A 23,531-nucleotide genomic window follows, 5' to 3' on the forward strand; every position below is an offset into this window, starting at 1 on the left:
TACACCAGACTTAACCTACTTCTGCTACATGCAATGAAAACACTAAGCGTTAGAAACAATTTAAACTCATCAGAAATATAATAATCACCAGACATCATTTACATTACCTTTCTCTTCAAACCATTAGGATACTGTTTCTTGCTCTTGCAAGATTTCACATTGTGTCCAACCTTATCACATTTAATGCATCTATAAGATACACCAGACAATCTTCTTCTAGCCCCTTCCTCACCGGTTTCCCTAATCCTCGGCTTCCTAGGTCTGCCTGGACCTTTCTTGTAGTTTGGGGGTAAAAGATCCTCAGTATCAACCTCAGGCCACATTTCCTGTCCATTAATAGGGCTCACAGCAAACCCATAACATTGAGCATATTTATCCCTAGAGTAGCATTCATCTACAAACAATTCTGGATTCTATTATCTAAAGCTTAGTGCTGCAACAGCATGCCTACAAGGTATGCCTACTAACTCCCAGAACTTACAAGTACAAGACTTTCTAGTTATATCTACAATAAACTGTTGTTTGTTATAGGAGTGTGTGACTTGAAATTTTTCATCCATAGCCCAAGTAGGTAACCAATGCCCACTCATAGCCACTTCAGTATCCAATCTTTTCCTAGGTATTGGCATTATATTGTGTGGTCATTTTTCATGTTTCATTGCAGAGTTACTACACCTATTCATCAAGTATTTTCTGATCCATTCACACATAGTTAGTATGGGTTTGTCTCTAGCTACTAAGATGGTTGCATTGAAAGACTCAGCAATGTTATTCATTAGTACATCACACTTAGGGTAAAAACTAAAAGCATGCATACACCAACATTTTGTAGGCACTCCCATTAACCATACCCAAGCCTTTGGATCTACTCCCTTAAGTTCATTCATCTTTTGCTGCCATCCTTGTTAGTAAGTTGCTTTGGCTGCTCCCATCTGTAGCAACCTGCCCTAAAAATTAAGGTTTTTAGAGTCGCCACCTATTCTACCAGGGCAAATAGGAAACCCTACGCAGTATAAAGATCTGGGTAAGATTATTATAATCAGGTCAAGGGAAGGTGTTAGGCACCCTTAACCCTTTCCTAAGGTTTGCATTTTAAGGTAAAGGTTTATGGCTAGAAGTTAAGGTTTAATAGCTAAGGAAGTGAACAGGGGAAAAGTGAGATTTTGAGGAAGGGGACTCGCCTTGTTACCAAGTGCCTACGTACCTCCTTATGGAGGATCAGAGTCTACGTAGTTCGGGGCAGGGTTGTACGCCTTAGAATTTAATATGAGGGTGGTTTGAAGGTATTTTGAGTTACCCTATCGTAGTTTTGAAATGCGAAGTTCGCAAGGTATTTTGAATTACCTTATCGTAGTTTTGAAAATCGCAGTATTGAAGAGATGCGTTTGAGTGTTTTAAATGGCGTACAACCCTGGTTTAATATGTTACTGTTAGTTGTGATGATCAATAGGTTTGATCACCATAGTTAACGGATTGAATGAAGGATTGCTAACCATTCTAATCGATAGATTCAATTATCACGAATAGCAAATGAATGTATTTTAAATAATTTAATTTATTAATTTCATCGTTATCTCTCATAATCAATAGGTTTGATTACAACTAATAACGAATTTGATACAGAGGAAATGCTGATCATCGTAACCAATAGATTTGGTTAAAACCTTTTAGCAAAATAAGTTTATTTGAATTATTTTTAATTAAATGATTAAATAATCAATTATTACCCATCGCAACTGATTAATTTAGTTGAAACAAATAATAAATTAATCTCCTAATACTTTGGCCAAGTGGCCAGTGGGATTGGGCAAACCCTAATGCACTAATGAACTTTCCTAGGGTTTATGTGATTTTTATAATTAAGGTTGATTAAAATAAATAAATTGAATAATCGGGAAAACAATCGGGAAATAATCCTAATGTCAATTATTAGCCTAATCTTATTTTTATCATTTAAATCCTAAATTAAAATTATAAAAGAAACCCTAAATTCAATTCTAAAACTAAAATAGAAAATAAAGATAAAACAAGTTTATAAAACTAATAAAAGAATTAAAAAAAAACCTAGACAGTAATCCTGTGTGGCAGCCTTTGAGGGAGTATGGTATGCCTGCAGGTTGAGGAGCGTTAGATTTGGATTGTAGGAGATCAAGTGGTAGTGAGGCGAGGTTGCACCATGGTCCCCTGTTGATGCTATGCGCTGGCTCGAACCCAGGCCCTTGGAATTTCGTCCGCTTGTTAATTCCCAACTATGCTGCGCGTCTTAACTGATAATTATATCCCCCCAGAAAAAATAAATATTATATTGTGCAATAAATGGAAAAATCAAACAACAAGGTCAAATCGGGCCTACTTGGCTTCGCTACTACCAATCATTGGCGGAGAGAGAGAGCTTTATTGTTGACCGTCCATACGCCTCACGCCACGTATAGTCAACGGGTCCCCCATATGGAGTGGACGAATCATCATGCGACACGCCACTGCCGCCTGAAAAGAAAACAGAATTGCCAGAGACGAACTCCGGTCGTCTTCTCCGACCTGCAGCCTCCCTAAAACCCCCGAAAACGCATCGTTTTCCATGAAATAAAAACCCAGATCAATGATTTAATACCTTCTGAATCCAATGGCATAGTCCTTTAGTCCTGGTTTGGCCTGGATAATGAGATACGAGCAACACAATGCAATACGGTGCAACAATGGTGGACTGCAATTCCCATGTAAAACCTCTGATTCAATCGCCCAGAAACAATCCAACAGCTCACATAAACAATCAGTGCAAGCTCAGACGCGCTATTCTGGGCACTTTGAGACTTCAAGACCGGCTAGCATGAGTTCATGGAAGGCTTAGGAAGGAGATGCTACCACTGGAATGGAATGAACGTGGCTGTAACAAGAACTCTTGCTTGCCCTAGTTTCTTAGAATTCTTTGGAAGCTTGAAACCCTATTATTCTTGGCCAAAAAAATCCCCTAATAACATGAACGAATTTTTTTATATATAGGGACCTCCATTAGGTCAAAACTTGTGTACAAATATATTGCATTCAATGTAGAAGATATTTGATTTTCAATCTTTCAAAATTTGCATTTAAAGCTTCCACTTTTATATCAATCTTCTCCCAATCATATATTTTGATTTTAACCTTTATTTATGAGTATCTTGGACCTCAAGAATGCTGAATAATAAGCCTTGCATTTGTTGATTTGATTTTGCATTTTATTTTAATTAAAATTGAATTTAATCGAATTAATTCAAAAATAAATTAAATAAAAGAGGGAGGGGCGTGCAAATGAGTTTAGAGACCATGGATGGGCTTAGGAATAAGTTTAGGTAAAAAGAACTTGGGCCCATTTGGAGGGAAATTGATTTTGACAAGCATTTCTCTTCATGCACCTCTTCAAAATTGTTCAACTTCTGCGACTTGTATGTCGCTCAATTTTTATCATTTTGAGGTGTTCTTGGACTTTTTAGAAAGCTTAAAGAGTCCTTTAAATGACCCTTTTGGTTTCATCTCAATTGAAGCTTCCCTTCTCAAGTTATGAGCTTTGACCCAAAAGGTGTTTTTTTGTTGACTTTTTGGAGGACCTATAATCTTTTGCGCTATATCTCCCAAATGAAGCATTTCTGGCCTTGGCTTGTGAGAGACAAAGTTATAGAGAATCCAATTTCCTTCAGAATAGGCTTTGGTTGGGAAATTTTTGATACTCCATGTGAAAGTTATGACCAATCAAAGTTGCATTGACTTCCTCCTATGAAAACCCTAATTTGAACCTTTTGAAATTGTTCATTTCTGAGTTTTTATTAATGGATCATGATCAATCTTTGATCAAATTATGGATATAACCTCCACTACTTGATGTTGATCAAAAGTCTTGAAGTTTGACTGTATTTTGACTATAGTTGACTTTTAGGTCAAGGTAGTCGACTGTGGGTCATCTGCGCCATTGAGTGAGCAATCCTTGGAATTGAAGCTTGACTTTTGACGTGGAGATGCTTTGAGACATATGAGACACCTTGAGATCCATTTGAGGCCTTAGAGATTCAAACTCTTTTGATAAAGTGCAAACCCTAATTTAGGAGGTCCTCGATTAGGAGAATGTTGCTTTGAATAAACCCTTGAACCTTGAATCATTGAAGATGAAATGAAGAGGGAAAATTTTGGGGTATGACACCATCATGATGTCTCTAATCAATGCACCTCCTCCAAACTTCTTCTTGAAGTTTGCATACAGATGCCTCAAGCAAAGTCTATGCTCAATTTTTTTTGACATCTCCTCGAAAACAGCTACCAAACCCTGTCATAATGATACTATTCAGTTACCTTATAAAACTACAAAATATTAGAGAGTTAAGGATTTATAAAGTTCATACTAACCTTTTGCTGATCTGAAATAAACACATGTCTTTTGTCTACACCAACATCTTCCATTAACAACTGTATGAACCATCTCCAGCTCTCCTTTGTTTTTGTTTCCACAACACCAAAAGCCAAAGGAAAATACTGGTCATTGGGGTCTCTGCCAACAGCTATCAACAATTGCCTTCCATACTTGTTCTTCAAATGGCACCCATCCACCCCAAAAATGGTCTGCAACCATTTATGAATCCTTTTTTACACCCATCAAAACAAAAAATAAAATGAACCATACCTTGGCTGAATAATTGGGATTGGTCTATCAATGTTAATCTTCATTGTATTCCCAGCATGTACCTTTTGAAGCTCAGCACCATACCTCCATAAGTTAGCATATTGGTTGTCTACATCTCCCTCAATTATCTTCTTAGCAATCAACTTTGCTTTCCAAGCCCTTCCAATAGTTATACCCACTGAGTGATTTTGCCTCATGTCTTGGATTATATCAGAGTTCCTAACTGTGTTTGTTGTTTGCATTTTCTTCACTACATACTTGGCCACCCACCTAGACTTTGCAGATCTATTTTCTAAAACCCTAGCACATGCATGGGTGTCATTTATAGTCTTTATGGCAAAAGTTTCTTTCTGGCCCACTCTAGAGCAAAGCATGGAAAACCCACAATTAGCCTTGCACTCTATCCTAACCATGTACCCCTCATTCTTCACAAATTTTATTCTCCTCCCATTTAAAACTGTACACTCACGAATTTCCTCCCTAAAGTCATCTAGGGAATTAAACTGCATACCCCACTTAAATTTAAATTCCTTATTAAATTGCTCTTTTCTAAACTTCTCAAACTTAGGCCCTTTTTCATCCTCAGAATTATCTGGATCTGAGCTATCTAACTCCTCACTTACATAATCCTTATCTTCCAATTTCTTCTTGTTGGAACAAGGTAACAACCCAGCTATTATTGGGCCCTCCCTAAGTGGTATAGTAACATCAGGTCCATCAAAACCAAAACCATCTACAAGAGAAGTAGTCATTTCATCCTCACTATCATTCAATCCTTCAACAACATCTTCATCACTGACATCTTCATTCAATTCAGTAAACTCATTCACACATATAGGTCTCCCATTAGATGTTACCTCACTTACATCATGTTGAACAAACATAACCCCATCCAATTGCTCACCAACAACATAAGCAGACAAATAGGCATCATCATCACTCTTGATTTGAAAAAAAATCTTTATCAATCGCAGTGATTCTAGTCCACAACTTGTAGGACCCATCTAAGTATCCCCACCCATTAACCATATTACGAATTTGACTCATGTTCCACGTTTTCATGTCTTGCCTATAAAATGTTGTTGAGGAACCACCCCTGTATACGATTTCACCATCACCTGTTCTTACAAACCCTCTTCCATGGTGGAATACAACGTTAAACATTGGCAAATTCTGAAATAAAATGCGAAACTAATAAATATTGTACATGCGAAACTAATCAATATCCAGTATAACAAGATATTGAAACTAACCTGACTGTGTTCCCCATCATCACCGCCGTTCTCGTCCGTCGTCTTCATTTTCATCTTCTGCGTCGTCTTCGTTTTCTTCTTCTGCATCGTCTTTGTCTTCTTCTGCATCGTCTTCAGCAAACCGGAACCCAAATCGCCTTCTTCCACAAAATATTAGCCCTAACATTCACGGGGGGGGGGGGGGGGGGGGGGGGGGGGGTGGAATCTGAATGTATATTGGAAACTTTGAAATCTGTATGACTTGACAACAAAACTAAACAAATTATTTCCATGTCAGCAAATAATAAAATGCCAACAGGGATTATACTGGGCCAAGTCAGCGAAACATGAGTTTAGGGGTTAGTGGGTTTGTAATCTGAGTTTTATAAGGGGGTAACCTTAAACAAAATTTTAATAGGGGGGAAACCAAAAACTCGCTTAAATGAAAGGGGGTGACATTTATTTATCCTTAAAAAAAATACAACACATTATTAACAAGAGTTGTGATATTCTTACACCATATGCACACCGTATGTGACAATAAAGAAAAGTGTTGGCTACACAAAAACCAAAGTAGTATAAATTAATAAAAAAATTAAAAATAGTATATTTTGTGTATACTTATACGGTGTACTCCCTCCGTTTTTTATTATAAGTCGTTTTGGAAAAAAATTGTATTTTAATATAAGTCGCTTTACAATTCCAATGAATAATTAATGTTATTTTTCTTATTATATCCTTAAATATTTATTATTCTCTCTCCTTTCAATTATATAAATTTATCTTCCACATGTCATTAATGAATGATAATTTTGTAAAAACCTTCATAATTTCTCATTTTCATACAATAATTATTATTTTTCTTAATTTGTGTGAAAAGTCTAAAACGACTTATACTTAAAAAAAAACGGAGAGAGTAGTTCTTAAAACTACTGTAAAAATATCTTTTTCCTATTAACAATTGATAACATATCATATGTTTAATTGATAAGCACACACTATATTATGGAATTCTCATAGCGGCTATTTAAATTCCGATTCTTATAAGACAATTTTATTGTTTAAATAATAATTATTCTTCAATTACATCGTCAAATAATATTATGTATACAATTTTAAAGTTAGATTATGATTAATATTTGATATTATTTTATTCAAGATATTATTTCTTACTTTTCTTAATTTTTATTAAAAAAATTTAAAATTTTTAAATAAAGTGAGAAGAATTATTCAACCATGTAAAAAAAATAATGAGAATTTTATTTAACCTTTTTCTAAAAACCAAAGTCAAAGTAAAATTAAATGTCATCAATCAAAATCAAAATATCTATAAGTTGGCTTGGTCTAATGAAAACAACTTTGAATCTCTTTTGAAAAGTATTCTTTATTTCTATAATAAGATTACTTTTTTATTCAACTATTACAAAGCATGCCATAAATCAGAGAGAAGAAAATCCTTTTATTAAAATCTTAAAAAGAATCTATTATGGATTTGGAATAAATAAATTGGATAAGATTTATGAGTAGATCAATCATCTTAGACACTTTCATTCTACCACTTTTTATTTTATATATTATCCATTTTAAAGGTGTATTATTTTTATATATTTAGTATACAAAATAGAAAACTTTGTTGGTATGGGAATAGTTTGGGCTTTCATGAATTATTTATCTGAAGTGTTTTGTTCAGCAATATAATTGGGTTACAAAAAATTCCAATCGGATAAAAATAATTGATTTTTAAATTAAAATTCTACTTTCAATACTTGATTTATTAGAAGGGAAAAAATAATATGTTTAGTTATATTTTGTAGTAACACAATAAGCATAGACATAGACTATACAGCAGCAGTTGAGATAATGAATTTTTTTTATTTTAGATTTATTTTTCAAATATTTTATTTATTTTTTAAAATTTTTGAAAATTTTTTTTTTTTTGTTCATAACTTTTTTCTCTATTGAATTTTTTTTTATGAAAAAATAATTTATATAATTAAACCACTTTATAAAAAGAAACTGGTTCTAAACCGGTTTTAAATTGAATTTGAATTGTTTAAAATAAATGGTTCAGTTCATTAACCATTTAAATAGTTCAATTTTTTTATGGTCCAATGCAATTCAGTTAACCATATTTTTAAACACCGGTACTTCTGACACTCAATTTCTACGTTACATTATATGTTATTATTTACAAATATGGTGAACAGTGACATACTTAATTTTGACTTTTTATATATTTCTCTCTCTCTCTCTCTCTCTCTCTCTCTCTCTCTCTAAATCAATTTTGGTTAATAGTGTATACAAATTTGGTTAATACAGTCTATAGTTTGATTAATAAGTATCATGACAACCACTGTTAACGTCAACCACGCCAACGAAGCCAACACCAAACTCAGTACCAAGAATAACACCAATATCATCATCAACCCAAATACCAATAACAATACCCTTACCAAGTGGATTATCAAACTTCATACCAACAACAAAGTCAATACTCCCAACACCCCGAGGCAGATCCAAGCAGGAAATGAAGACTTCATGATTCTAGTCTTTTTGGGAGTTATCAACGAAGTTTGGACCAAATGAGACCATAATTGATTGTAGGTTAGGGATGGCAACGAGTCGGGTTGGATGCGGGTTTCACACTACCCAAACCCGTACCCGAAATCGGCACCCGAACCCGAACCCAAACCCAAATCTTGTTCGGGTGGCAAAATAACACTCACGCCCACACCCGTTGGGTTCAGGTTTTTTCACCCAAACCGGACCCACAGCTAAATACATAAAATACATTTTTCCTACAATTTTTTTACAACTTTCCACAATATTATATATATATATATATATAGAGAGAGAGAGAGAGAGAGAGAGGAGGGATATATTTACTCCAAGAGTAAGTTATTGTAACTCACTCCACATCTTGACCATTAATTCTTTTCAATCTAATGGTTAAAAATAATAAGTAATTAAATGTGGAGAGAGAAAAATATTCCTTATTATTTTTAACCATTAAATTGAAAAGAATTAATGGTCAAGATGTGGAGTAAGTTACAATAACTTACTCTTGGAGTAAATATATCTCTCCTCATATATATATATATATATATATATATATATATATATATATATATATATATATATATATATATATATATATATATATATATATATATATATATATATATATATGTATATAAGCGGGTGTGATTTCGGGTTTTGGGTGCGGGTTTCACACTACCCAAACCCGCATCCGAAATTTTGGGTGGCACCCGAACCCAAACCCAATCAATTCGGGTTTTCACCCGTTGACTCGGGCTCGGGTGCGGGTGGGCTCCGCGGGTGCGGGTGTGCTTGTCATCCCTATTGTAGGTCATAGGAATGGGATCGAATTGGCGAATCTCTCTTTCCAGTTTACCCTGAGGTTTATGCAGATTCTGATGCCTATGCTGATTGTTTGGATTTCGAGCTTATTGATTCTGACATCGAGGTAAAGGATGCTTGTCCTGAGGACCATGAAGTAGTTGTTGGTGTTGAACTGCTACTATATATGGGTAAGGCACTGGAGATGGAGCTTGGTAATATTCTGAGGCTGTATCAATTTCACTCTCCTCTTCCCCTTGAGAACTGTTATGGGATTCCTTCTCATCAGTACTTGAAGCATCTTGGAATTTTTCACTTCTGAGGCCACTCTCAATGCGTTCACCAACTATTATCAGGTTAGAAAAGCTTGATGACACGCAACCTATCATCTTCTCATAAAATGAGTTATGCAGAGTATCCATGAATAAATTGATCAGTTCCTTTTCCAGGAGTGGTGGTTGTACTCGGGCTGCCAATTCTATCCACCGTTGTGCATATTCCTTCAAGGATTCATTGCTCTTTTGAGATAAGTTTTGTAATTGTATGCGATCGGGAGCCATGTCCAAGTTGTACTCATATTGCTTTAAAAAGGCGTTGGTTAAGTCTTTCCATGACTGAATACAACTTTTTTCCAACTTCATGTACCAACTCGACGATGCCCCACAGAGACTATCTTGAAAATAATGAATCATGAGTTTGTCATTTTGAATGTGGGAGGTCAATTTTCAGAAAAATATCACCAAATGATCCATTGGGCAGCTGAGGCCTTTATACTTCTCAAAGTTAGGCATCTTGAACTTCTGAGGTATTACCACATCTGAAACTAAACACATGTTAACAACATCCAACCCATAAGTATTTTTCTCTTCTACAACTTTAAGCCTTTCATCAAGCATACGATATATTTCAACATCAACAACTTTTGGCTTCTCAAAATTCATCATCAGACTTTCCCTTTGAGGATTTGGCATATGCAAATCGATGATACTCAATAGTGTCATTAGACTAGGTATGTCCATCATGGATGGAGAGATGCTCTTGTATGGTCTGGTTTTGCTATAACTGATCCATGATCCTCCGAGAGCTACCTTGAATTTTCTATAAATGTCAAGGAATCAGCTTGACAATAGGAAGATAACTCTGAAGATGAAGATAAATAGGAATACGTTTTCTGGACCAGCTGGATGTATGCAAATGAGGCAATGCAAACGCAATGTCTAATGCAATGCGGCATGACAAGATCAACAAGTAAAGAGTGCAAAGGCACATGGGGAACCATGAGCATGGAGTCAAGGATCAGAACCGCGCACAAAGGTATGTACTAAGGGATTATTGTACGTATACAACGGGTTCTACAAAGTTCCTAGAGTCTACGATCCATCTTTTGGATATTACCGGTTTAGTGACTGCTCACAGATCAATAATACTCTTAAGAGAAACTCGTCCGAGTGTAGTATCACATGACAACTGGTTCAAGTCTGCACTTGAACTATTTTTGCATTACATCCTAAAAGGCTAAGATGGGTTAAGGGATTCTAATGGCCATTCAGCTTCTCGGGACACTCAAAATTGAAAGTAATAACGTTGTTACGACTGCTCGTAAAAACAAGTACTACCTTCCATAAGGTTGTTGAAGCAGGCATAGCGGCAAGCAACAAAAGATTTGGAAATATTGATCCGAAAATTATCGTCCTCATAGATGGAGAGATGCCATTCAACAGTTTCTACGGTTTCGAGTTTGGGTTTGAATGAACGAAAAGTAAACAAAGATATGGACATAAAAAGAATAGACACATTCTTAGAAGAGAAATAACTTATCAGGCATGCAAATTTATTCACTCTTCACAAATGTAAACTTACCGACCCATTATACTCAACCTACAATACTCATCTATGTTATCACGTATCTCTCACATAAGCGTCCATCTTTGGATCACAAACGAGATCATCTCACAACTAAGGCTATCTCTAACGCGAAGCTGCGAGAACCTCCGTATTCTCGCGTCGGCAATCTCTCGCACGCCACTCAAACATGAAAGCATTACGTACAGAAACAAACACCGAATGCTAGCTCTAAATCTATCTCTAGAGTTCAGAACCAACAGATTATCATCCTAGATAAATATTTAAGAAGTTTATCTCTAAAGCGATCCAAATTCCCAACACAGAGCAAAAATCCAGAATAACATTAACACCGATTAGAATGTTATATTTATAAAGCAAGTTAAATATAACATTCTAATCGGTAAATATACATAAGATTCGAGTAACTATACAAACAAACCCAACACAAATAAATACACAGAGAATAGAAGAGATAAACCAAACATCTCGCGGATTGTCAGCTTCGTTTGATGAGAAATCCACCTCCGATCTTCCAAGTGCATGACTCAGTGTTGTTTTCTAAGTTAATCCTACTCTAAGAATGAAGTTAATGGTGTTGGGACTCAAAAATATCCAACCCATGACCTAAAAATGTGATTTTTCCCTTTTTAACAAGTCTGAAAATCTTCAGCTCGCTTAGCGGCACAGAGACCCGCTTAGCGGACTCTGCTGTCATGAAAAAAACAGATTTTGTTTTCGCCATAACTCGAGAATCGTAACTCCGATTCGCGCCCAGTTCGAAGCGTTGGAAAAACTTATTAAATGCTCTATCCAATAATGACTAAATGGTAACCAAATTGATGATTTTTATCATCCTTATTTTGAACCTTATTCTTTGATGAACTGGTAAAATTTGCATTCTTGAAGCTTAGCCTTTGGTCTTTATTACTCAATGCTCCAAATATGCATAAATACCTATAAAATGAATGGAAAACTATTAATTGGTATAAAAATGAATCAAAAACACAAGTATGCATATATTTACACAAAAGTTAGGATTTTATTACAAAAACCATAAGAACAGAATCGATAAGTGCCACAAATATATACTCAAAATATCGACATTTTGGCACTTATCAAAGGCCTCCACTGATTGGGGTTCCACCATATGTTGCTCATGTTTAGGACTATTCCAGACATGCAACTATTGGTCATACCACCTCATATCTCATTGTGCTCTCAAGTCTGGATTAAGACTTATCTCATCACAGAGGAACCACCAAGCACCAACAAGAAAAAACAAACAGACAAAGCACACAATAATATATACATATACAAGATACATAGATAAACAAAAATAGGCTTAACCCACTTAAAGATAATGTAGTATCCCTAGTGAAGTCACCAATTTTATGTAGCGGCGGAAAAAATTAGAGTTTAAAATATTGATTAACTTAACTCATAAAAGTAAGAGTTGCCACAAAATTTTATTGTATTTTTAAAGTTTAATTCAAATTTTTAATCCAACATCTCCATTTTGTTTAAAACAGAAGTAACGCATTTTTGACATTAACAACATTTCGTTGTTTTCTTTGTAGAGACTTGTGTTTTGTTAAATTTTAGGTTGAATCTATTAATGAATCATTATCGTTATCTATTACAAAATCATTACTTATTGATCCTGTAATAACTTTTCTTATTCACACAAAGGGAATTAACTGAGGTCTGAGGTAAATTCAACTGAATGCCTTAACGTCCTTCTGCTTAGGTCTGAAGTTCTTGCAAACACTCTGACCTTCAAATCACCAACGATCGTATGTGAGAAGTTTTTGGGTTAGAATAAAGTGTCCCTGAATATGAGTCTATCATTAGTCTTTTATTCCATAGTTCTAAAGCTTAAGCCCCTAAAAACTTCTCTTAGAAACCGAAGTCCTAGAGAATGGATGTTCACTGATCTTGATTCCTCTTATCCAAGGGCCAGACTAATCTCATGAGAAATTTGATTTTTTTTATTTGACCGAGTCATTCTTATTGACTAGATGACTCTAAACACAAAAGGGACGTTAATTGTGTTGGATGGAAAAAGCTGTCCAGTTTTAAAAATTAAATTTATACATTTTTTTAAAATTAGTTTTATTAATTAAAAAAAGTTTGAGCAGCAAAATAGAATAAAGAAACAAAGAAAGAAGAGATTAAGAAAAATAAATAAAGCAATGGAAAAAAGGAGATAAGGAAAAGAGAGCATGCAACAAAGATATATATAGTTCAACTTAACCACTCAGCTTGTTCTTGTCTTCCAGAGTTTTCTCTCGAGAGTTCCACTAAAGATGTGAGTTTTTCATAAGTTATTCCCAAAAAATTTCTTACAACCAAATGAGGATTTTTAATTGGTTAATTCCATGAAACAAACAAGAGATTTTAGTAGGCTAATCTCCAAACAAAAAAAAACTTTTAACAAGGTGGACTCATAAGTCAAATAGAGATTTTAACTAGATGATCTCAAAAACCAAACATATATTTCCACTAGTTAATCTCAAGAACGAAACATCAAATTCCTTTTTAATAAATTACAATAATTCCACAACACCAAAACTACTATCACATATGTTTTTCACTCTCAAAGCACTAAGCCAATTAAGAGGATAAAAAGAAAAAAAATTGAAGTAGAAAAGAATAAAAATGAGAAAGAAAAAAATGAAAAATTTAATTTCTGGTATGTCAAATAAATGAGGAGAAGTTCTATATTTATAGGAGAGAAATTGGCTTAAAATGAAAAAAGATCCATGAGAATTTTAATGACTTAATTGATTTACCATGGTCTAATCGATTAACAACTTTGAAAAACGACAACCCACATCCTAAAAAAGAAACCCTACAACAATTATGTGACTTAACCGATTAAGAGTATTTCTAATCAATTAAGGATACTTTTTCATTACTATAATATACCAAACTAATCCCTTAATTGATTAGGGAATGTACAAATGTTCTCCAAATGTTTAGGAACACTTTTGGTCAATTTCAAATGAACCTTGATAGATTTACTAGATGTTTTAAGGTGTTTTAGAAAGTTTGGGAGAGGTTTAAAATATTTTCAAGTTTGTATGTGTGTGAGTTGCCTTAGTAATTCAATAATTACTCTTATACCTTTACATTTAACAAACCATTCAGACACGTGGTTGTTACCTCGTGTTTTTCGATACAACATGGTTAGAAGAGTTAAAGTCTTATAACCATAATAAAATCGACTTGAGTTGAACTCCAATCGAGCAGGTCATATTCGATCATATAACTGGAATTTTGGTCGATAGGCGAATTTCAATAAGGTGTCAGTCGAAGACGAGATAGTCTTCAAATTTTGAGACAGTGGAATTTAGAGAACTTTTAGTTTAATGCTATTACTATTTGATGCAAGCTTTGCCGAAGCAAGATGTAAACAGATAATATTAAACAATTATTAGCGGATACATGTAAGCTTGTCAAGAGTGAGATTTGCATGGAGACGGAGACGTGTCAATTGTCGTTTAATCGTCTGTTGATGACGGTTACGCTAGAACTAGTATATAAGTATTTCATGTTTATAGGATTAGAGATCAACAATTTTACACAAAGTCTATATACTCAAAGTATCCAAGTGTTAGCGAAAAACGAGTAATTTGAACCAATGTATGCATTTGCGTTCCATTTGTAAATTCAACTTTCCTTTATTTTGTTTCATTTATTGCATTCAATCTTTTCTTTTAATTTTGACATTCATTATCAAATATATTTCAAACTTATGATTTTTGTACAATTCGTCCTGGAATCTTTTCGAGTTTAATCTCTTAAGTGAAATCAAACTTATCTTTGTTTACCAAAATTTCCAGTAAACAAGGACTATGCGAGGTTTCACACTTCTTCTATTTCATGACTTTGAAGCTTCATGATCCCTTACTTGTTTCATCATTTATTTCTTATTTTTATCTAAGACTTGATTCTTCTAACCAATGACACTTTATATAACTTCTCTGATAGACGCCATCATCAGTGATTGTTGGACAGGAGATAATCAAAGGACTTTACCAGATGTTATTTGATCTTAGGTGTTGTCATCAATGAATTTGGATTGATATCTTGATCTTAAGAAGAACACCTAAGTCTTGATAGAATATCTTGATCATTAATTTTTCTTAACATATAAAGACTTCTCATAATATCGTTTGACATACTGTGTTATCATCATCAAAATTATCATGATAATCTAACTGTTATAGACAACAACACATGTAAAACATAGGTCCACAATCTTTCATATTAAACCTTGGTGGATAGTGCGTCGAACCAAATCAAAACAATTATATATTGTTCAAACACTAGAGAATGAACAAGAATATGTCAAGTTATGGAGGATTTTTTTTGAATGAGGTTATATATAAAAGAAAAGTGGTACAAAAAGAGAGGGGGGACTAGGCCAAAACCCTCTCAACCAGAACTGAACCTGAAGAAAGGAAAACCTAGTCTATTCTTCACAAAATCTGCCCTCAAATAAAGGGGAATAAAGTTAAATCTAATCGAGTCTGTAATCGTAAGACCTGAGTTAGCGAGGGGATCTGCACAACTATTTCCTTCTTTAAAAATATGAGAAACTATAAACGACATCTTCGAGGTTATATTAACACAATTAATCCATCTATTGCGAATTTGCCAAGGGACCGAAAAATGCGGCTTGAACGCGTTAACCACCGCCATTGAATCTGACTCTAACCAAAGGTTATGCCAACCCTTCTCATTGGCGAACTCAATTGCCGACATAGCATCAGAGAGTTCGGCAATGAGAGAATTTGATAAACCCAAAAACTGAGCGAACGCACCCATAAAATTACCAATATGATTTCTAATAATACCGCCACAAGCGGAAATACCAGGATTGGTACGAGAAGCTCCGTCACAATTAATTTTGATCCAATTTCTCAGAGGAGGCTTCCAAAGAACTTCAATGATCCTCGGAGCTTTAGGCAGTTTAATAACAACTTTGAAGGATTTCAGAAGTAAAAAATCATGCATGTTAAGATGAGAGACCGCCTTTACATTATTGCCAGCCATTGAACAAGCCAACAAAATAGATGTAATGGAAGAAGAAACAGGGAGGAGTTTGTTATTAAATCTGTAACAGTTACAAACATACCAAACAGTATTTAAAAGGAATGTAATTGCCACCTTCAAAACCAACAGCCCCTGCTCAGACCAAGACTTATTGAAGATCTTCCAAACATAGTCCCAATCTTTGATGACAAAAGGGATAGAGAAAGCCGAACGCAGCCATGACCATAAGCTAGCTGCATAATGGCAGCAGAAAAACAAATGCATATTTGTTTCTTCCTCACGCCGACAGAGACCACACATTGACCGTAAAGAAGCGTTTCTTCTCTTAAGCTGTTCTTCCGTCCCCAATTTCTTTTGAAATCATAAGCACCTTTGAGACTAAGATTTTCCGACGCAGAAGACTTCCAAATGCACTTATCTGGTCTGATATCAAAAGTAATATGAACTTTAAGAATTCAAACCTGTGATGAGGCCGAGAGAGAGCTAACACAATGATCCCAGTGCTGGTTCCTTATGAAATTGCTCACAAGCAGATTGTCGTCTAAGATGGTATCCCCCATTTCCTGCGCTTGCAGACTGCCGCACCAATTATAAACCAGGAGAAGGGCCCAAGGTTGGTCTGGAGAGAAAATATCCCAACAAAGTTTAAGATTCGCGGCCTCGTTGAGAGCAACCAGCGAGCGAATACCTAAACCACCTTCCGACAAAGGCTTACATACATTTTTCCAAGCAACAGTAACCATTTTACATTTAGAAATTTCTCCGCTCCAAATGAAATTTCAAGAGGCCCTCTCAATATCTCTAAGCAGAGCAACCAGCCAGGCGTAAATAGACAAAAAGTGAATAAGCATACCTTGGATTGTGGACTTAACCAATTCAACTCTCCCTGCCAAAGACAACAATGATCCTTTCCAAGAGGCAAGCTTACACAAGATCTTGTCTGCAATTGGTTGGAGATAAGTCGCTTTGGGTCTACCTTTGAAGATAGGAACTCCGAGGTATGAAAACGGGGCTGATCCAAAGTTAAAACCAGTAAGCTCTTTTAAAATATTAAGCCTCGAAGAAGACATTGAGCCTCCAAAAATCGATGATTTAGAGCAACTAACCACTTGACCCGAAGCCTCGAAATAAATCAAAAAAAGATTCGTGAGAGCTTTAATGTAAGAGATCTTGCCTTTGCAAAAAATGAATATGTCGTCTGCATATAACGTATGTGAAGGAACAAGAATATTTTTAGGACCTTTAATCAAATCAAGCAGCCTCGTAGAAACTAACTGAGAAATACTTTTACTGAACACATCTTCCACCAAACAGAAAAGAAGCGGAGAGATGTGTTATTTAAAGCAGCCCCGTTGAAACTAACCGAAAAATACTTCTAACTTTAAATAGGTAAGAAATGTTATTTAAAAAAATATTAAGCTTCATTACAATAAAATATGAAATTAATATCATTGTTTAAAAATTGTTTTATTATTTAAAACTAACACTCGTATTAATTTTAAAATTTATTTATAGAATTAATTTGTAAATTTTACAATATAATTTTATGAATTAATTCCAATCCTAACGTCAATATTAAAATTTTTTTATTTCAGTTACACCTAAAGTAACACATTGAATGGTAGTAGTAAAGAATGGAGTGTGTTGAACTTTTTAGACTAACGTGCAAAGAAATTAAAGTATTTCTTTACCTACTACTTTTTAACAAAAAGTTATTGAATTTTGTAAATCTTATAATTTTTATAGCATTTTGAAATCTTAAATATCTACATTATACATAGTTTGAAATCTAAATTAAAAAATCTACAATAAATTATCATTTAAAAAAAATTGATTTTTTTAATTATTAAAATCGTCTCTTGAAATTCTATTCCAAATTTATTACTTATATTATTTTCTTAAATTTAAACATTCATATTCTGAATCAAAATTAAATTAAAAAAGAAATATGTATAACTTCCACGAAATGACGAAGTAATGGTTGCGGGCCGGAACGGGCATGGACAAAAAGATTAAATTAATGACCTTCCATAGAATTTAACTTTTCCATAGAATTTTCGTCTGTAAATAGACCTCACAACAACACAACTAGCAAATAAATTAACAAACCGCGTCGTTCAGGTGACAATTCCAACTTAACTACTTCGCTGCATCCTTCATTCACCGACACTCCACCCTCAATTCCCAGATCTGATCCGAAACTGAAAGGTTTATCGATGGACCGTTCTTCCTTTCAGTTTCTCTTTTCAATTTTCCTCTTACTTTCTATATTCCCTTCCTCTTTCTCCGAGATCCGTTTCTCCGAGATCCGAAACGACGACCGTCCCATCGTTCCGTTCGATCAATTCGGATTCACGCACAACGGCCGTCTCGAACTCAACGTCTCCAAAATCTCACTCTCCAATTCAAATCTCGATCTCTCGAAAGTCGGTTTCTTCCTCTGCACTCTCGATTCATGGCTCCACGTTCTTCAGCAGCTCGAAGACGGTGAAATTCGGTGCGCTCTTCAATCGGATCTTGTTAAATCGGTTTACACGTTTAACTCTCTCAACGGTAAAGATTCGTTCAACACGCTTTACAATGAAACCGATGCGGATCAGTATAATCTCGTTTTCGCTAATTGTCATCCGCAGCAGCTTAGAGTTACTATGGATGTTGATTCGGCGATGTATAATCTTGACGGAAAAAGTAACGTCCGTGATTATCTATCTGCTGGGAGAACCATTCTTCCTAGGGTTTATTTCCTATTCTCTTTGCTGTATTTTACTCTCGCTGCTGTTTGGATTAGTGTTCTTTACAAAAAACGGTTAACAGCGTTTCGGATTCATTATTTTATGCTTGCTGTTATCATTTTGAAGGCTATTAATCTCTTGTGTGAGGCGGAAGATAAATCGTATATTAAGCGAACTGGAAGTGCTCATGGTTGGGATATACTGTTCTACATGTTTAGTTTTCTGAAAGGGATTTCGCTTTTTACTCTTATTGTGTTGATTGGTACTGGTTGGTCTTTTTTGAAACCTTTCCTTCAGGATAAGGAGAAGAAGGTTCTTATGATTGTGATTCCGCTTCAGATTGTTGCTAATATTGCCCAGGTTGTTATTGATGAGAGTGGACCTTATGGTCATGATTGGGTTACATGGAAACAGATTTTCCTCCTTGTTGATGTTGTTTGTTGCTGTGCGGTGCTGTTTCCTATTGTGTGGTCTATTAAGAATCTTCGTGAGGCGGCTAGGACTGATGGAAAAGCTGCTGTTAATTTGATGAAGTTGACTCTCTTCAGGCATTACTATGTTGTTGTTATCTTTTACATTTACTTCACGAGGGTTGTGGTTTATGCGTTGGAGACTATTACTTCGTATCGATACTCTTGGACTAGTGTGGTTGCTGCTGAGTTGGCTACGCTTGCTTTCTATATGTTTACGGGGTATAAGTTCAAGCCAGAGGCTCACAATCCCTACTTTGTTATTGATGATGAAGAGGAAGAGGCTGCTGCTGAGGCGTTGAAGCTTGAAGATGAATTTGAATTGTAATTTCACTGCAAAGAAATTGATACAGATTAAGGTTTTGCCAGAGTAGATAGATGGTTGAAGACGTTGGTTGCTGCTCAGCAATGTTCAGGTTTCATCACAACGACAACTGCAAATTTTAATGTTACATTTTATGGGTATAGTAGTTGGTATTCATAAATCATTGTGCTATAAATATTTTAGACTCTTGTGTAGTGCTGTGAACAATATATTCTGTCTAAGTATTCATACTGATATTTTGCAAACACTTTTTTTCTTGCCACAATTGCTTTTATTCTAATTATCTTTCAGCTTTGTACTTCTGTATTTGCAAATTCATGAATTTGCATTTAAATTTTCCAACCATTAGCTCTAGAGTTGTAATTTTGAAGTAAGCATTAATAGTCTGTCATTGTAAACTTTCCAATCATATAATTGATCTGCTTATTTAGAGGTAGATGTAGGAATACCATGTCGGCTGCTATGCTGAAGTAATTGTAGGGTAATGATTGTGATTCTTCAAATAATGGGAAATTCAAATCTTGGATATCTTGAGTTTCATATGGGGAAGCAGGGAGAGAATTGTCTGAAACAAATTACTGGACCCAAGCAGGATCTGTGGCATAGCCCTGTTCCACCCAAAAAGTTAATGCTTGTTGTTGATAGACTAGGATTGTTGTGACATGTTGATTATGTTAGAGATGTGCGCTACTTGGTTAAGCAAGCATGTAGAATGTAGAAAGTTTATAGTATGAAGAAGCAAGGGTCACATAGATGAGAAAGAAGTTGGTTATAACAGTGGAAAGAAAGAGATTGGAGGAAGAGATTAAGAGACGCCTACAATTTATTTATTTTTTCTCTCTTGTATTTCTTTTAGAAATCATATTACTGGTTTGCTTTCCTAAAATAACAATTGTATGTCCAAAAAAATCGTGTGTTGATTCATCAGATGTTGGAAACCTGTTTTCCATCATATGTGTCTCAATTAGTTACTGCCATGAACAAAGTTTAGGATCTATTACAATTTTTTGCGTATCTAGAATAGACAATGGAGAAGGAGAACAATATCAATAAGTTTCACAACTTGTCAAATTACTTGAAGGAGAAAGGGAATCGATAATTTCTGGTGGAGGAGAGAGGATGAAATCTTCTAGCTCACACTGGCCACGACCAAAGCATAGAGTAATAATGAAACTACGCAAGGTTGCTAAAAGAACCTAGTTGCTAAAAGAATGAAACTACCCAAGGTTGCTAAAAGAACCTAGTAGCTAAAAGAATGCAACTACCCAAGGTTGTCAAAATCGGGATCTTGCATAAGATCGGGAGGGGATAGTAAGATCGTAAAACATTAGTTCGCAACTAAGATTGAAAGTCCTACTCAATTTTTTTATAAGATCGAGAGGAGGTAGCAAAATTGTAAAACATAAGATCGTAACAAAAATCATAACATACTACTAAAACGGAAAATAATACTACATATTTGGAGTGTTTCTACATGATATTTTCGTAGGCAGTGTATTTGTAGGAAAATGGACGCCGCCAAACCGAAATTGTTGCGCCTTTGTATCTTGTGATCCTTCTCGACCTGTAATGGTGGCCAATCGCACATAAACAATGGTTTTACCATTTGTTTTTAATTTTTTATAATTTGACTACAACACACAATTCTTCTTAAGATCTAAATCGTTGAGGGTGAGTGAGATTGTAAAATCGTAACATTTTAAGATTTAGATAACCATGAAACTACGTCCATTTGGAGGCCCGCGGGTGGCTCACTAAGGCATAGATGTATTTTCACATCAATCAAACCACTCTGTAATCTTGGGTGAGGATGAAGTGCTGAATGAAGAAGGATTAGCACTCAAAGTTGGGGAAGAGGAAAGGGGAGAAAAAGTGAAATGTAGTGGGTTGGCCTTTTGTGAAATGATGGAGATGTTTGAGTATCGACATATTGCACTGCTCTCTATAAACAATGAATCGGGAGGATGAGATACGGGGAGCAACAATTCTTATTTTGGTCAAGGACTGAGCAACTAACTAACAACTTGTCACACCGAGCTAGTAATTCTATAGGATTCCATTGTCAAGAATTCTGTGAGACACTAGGGATCCGGTTAAGTGATGGTTGTAGAGTACTTTCTAAAGGGGAAGAAGTGAAATGTAGTGTGTTGGCCTTTTGTGAAATGATGGAGATGTTTGAGTATCAACAGATTGCACTGCTCTCTATAAACAATGAATCGGGAGGATGAGATATGGGAAACAACAAATCTGATTTTGACCAACGACTGAGCAACTAACAACTTGTTATACCTGAGCTGGTATTCGTAATATTCTAATGTCAAGAATTTTGTGAGACACTAGGGATCTGATTAAGTGATGGTTGTAGATAACTTTCATAAGGGGAACGCAGTGGAGGTTAAATTTCTATGGGAGAGAATCACTACAATGTGGATATTTAGTTGTGAGTCATATATCATACACATTGCTAGGTTATATAGACTTCAGATGGTGTAATTTTTGTAATTGGGAGATCACGACCATGAAATGTTTTAAGGATGGTTGTGAGAGGTGGTTTAAAAAGGTTGCTAAGAAGCTTGGCGGGGACTAAACTTGTGGGTGGGTAAAAAACTGAATTACCTAGAACACACATTAGGGATGGGACATTGTTTTTCTTATCATAGGCTACAAATAGGAGATGGGAAATTACTAGAAGACTTTAGAGAGGTATTCAAGGAGTCTCAGGCATTGTCATCCAATAATGGTTTTGATCATTACTTTCCTTTATTGTTGAAGCAAGAGCCTGCAAACATGACACCCTTCTGATATCCTCATTTTCACAAAAATGAAATTTGAAAACAGGAAATGTTGTGTTGGGGGATTATTCATCCTAGTATCAGTCCTTATTCAGGCCCAGTTATCTTAGTCAAAAAGAAGGATGTTATCGACAAAATATGTGTGGACTAATAGACCCTTAACGAGGTAACCATCCCTAAGAAGTTTTCCCATAGCAGAAGAATCGTTTGATTAGCTACATTGTTCCTATTTTTTTTCAAAACTAGATCAGCGATCGTGCTATCGCTAGATAAGGATGGATGAAGATATAGAAGAGACAACCTTTCGTACTCACATTTAAATATGTCATTTGGAAGATTTAAGATTAATCATCCATGTCATGTCAATATGTCATCTCTGGTTAGGGAGCCTCAATGGGTCCTGCCAAGATTTGGATTCGTACTCAAGCACTTGGGGAACTCTCCCTTAAAAGCTAGCAATCAAGGGGGAAGAACCAACTCACTTAAGTACTCCACCTCAGAACTCTGTTTAGGGTTTATCCGAACATATTCTGGCAAACTTTGCTTCTGAGAAACAGATCGTGGATTTAGATCTTGCAATCCAACAGAAGTATCTGTATCTTTTTGGAAGGCTGTTTAGGGTCTATACAAATTAAAAATGTCTGGTTATTTTTGCTCCAACAGGAGTAAAAACTCTAGCCACACGAATTGGGGAGCTAAGTTAATGGGATATCATTTGAGCTCTGTTATTAACTTGAATAGGAGAACAGGGTGGCTGGGGCATGATCTAGAATCCAGGTATCAATTTTTTATGGCAGATTTTAGCATGCCACCATGAATTGTCAAATGTCAGTAATATTTACATACCTCCATCTTGATTCACCCCATTAGACAAGGACTTATTTTCCACAAATTCCATAAACTTTGGACTAGTAATAGTGATAAGCAGCTGAGATCAAAGTGCTCATGATTCATCCTCAGAATCTGAGACCACCCAGGATCCCTAAATTTCATAGTAATACTATTTCGGATATAAAACTTATCGTGTGATTCTCCTGCGATGAACCTTGATGTTTGAGATGTTAAG

General features: G+C 35.3%; 1 protein-coding gene across 1 annotated transcript; it reads left to right on the forward strand.

Annotated features, from left to right (window-relative positions):
* Window positions 1-18,187: 18,187 nt before the first annotated feature.
* Window positions 18,188-19,971, forward strand: LOC131661660 (protein CANDIDATE G-PROTEIN COUPLED RECEPTOR 7-like). Its single transcript, XM_058931265.1, has one exon. It carries the CDS (start codon window positions 18,363-18,365, stop codon window positions 19,674-19,676), a length of 1,314 nt encoding a protein of 437 aa, XP_058787248.1. The 5' UTR covers window positions 18,188-18,362; the 3' UTR covers window positions 19,677-19,971.
* Window positions 19,972-23,531: the final 3,560 nt, after the last annotated feature.

The sequence above is a fragment of the Vicia villosa genome, linkage group LG3 (genome assembly GCF_029867415.1).
Source record: "Vicia villosa cultivar HV-30 ecotype Madison, WI linkage group LG3, Vvil1.0, whole genome shotgun sequence".
In the NCBI taxonomy this organism is placed as follows: Eukaryota; Viridiplantae; Streptophyta; class Magnoliopsida; order Fabales; family Fabaceae; genus Vicia; species Vicia villosa.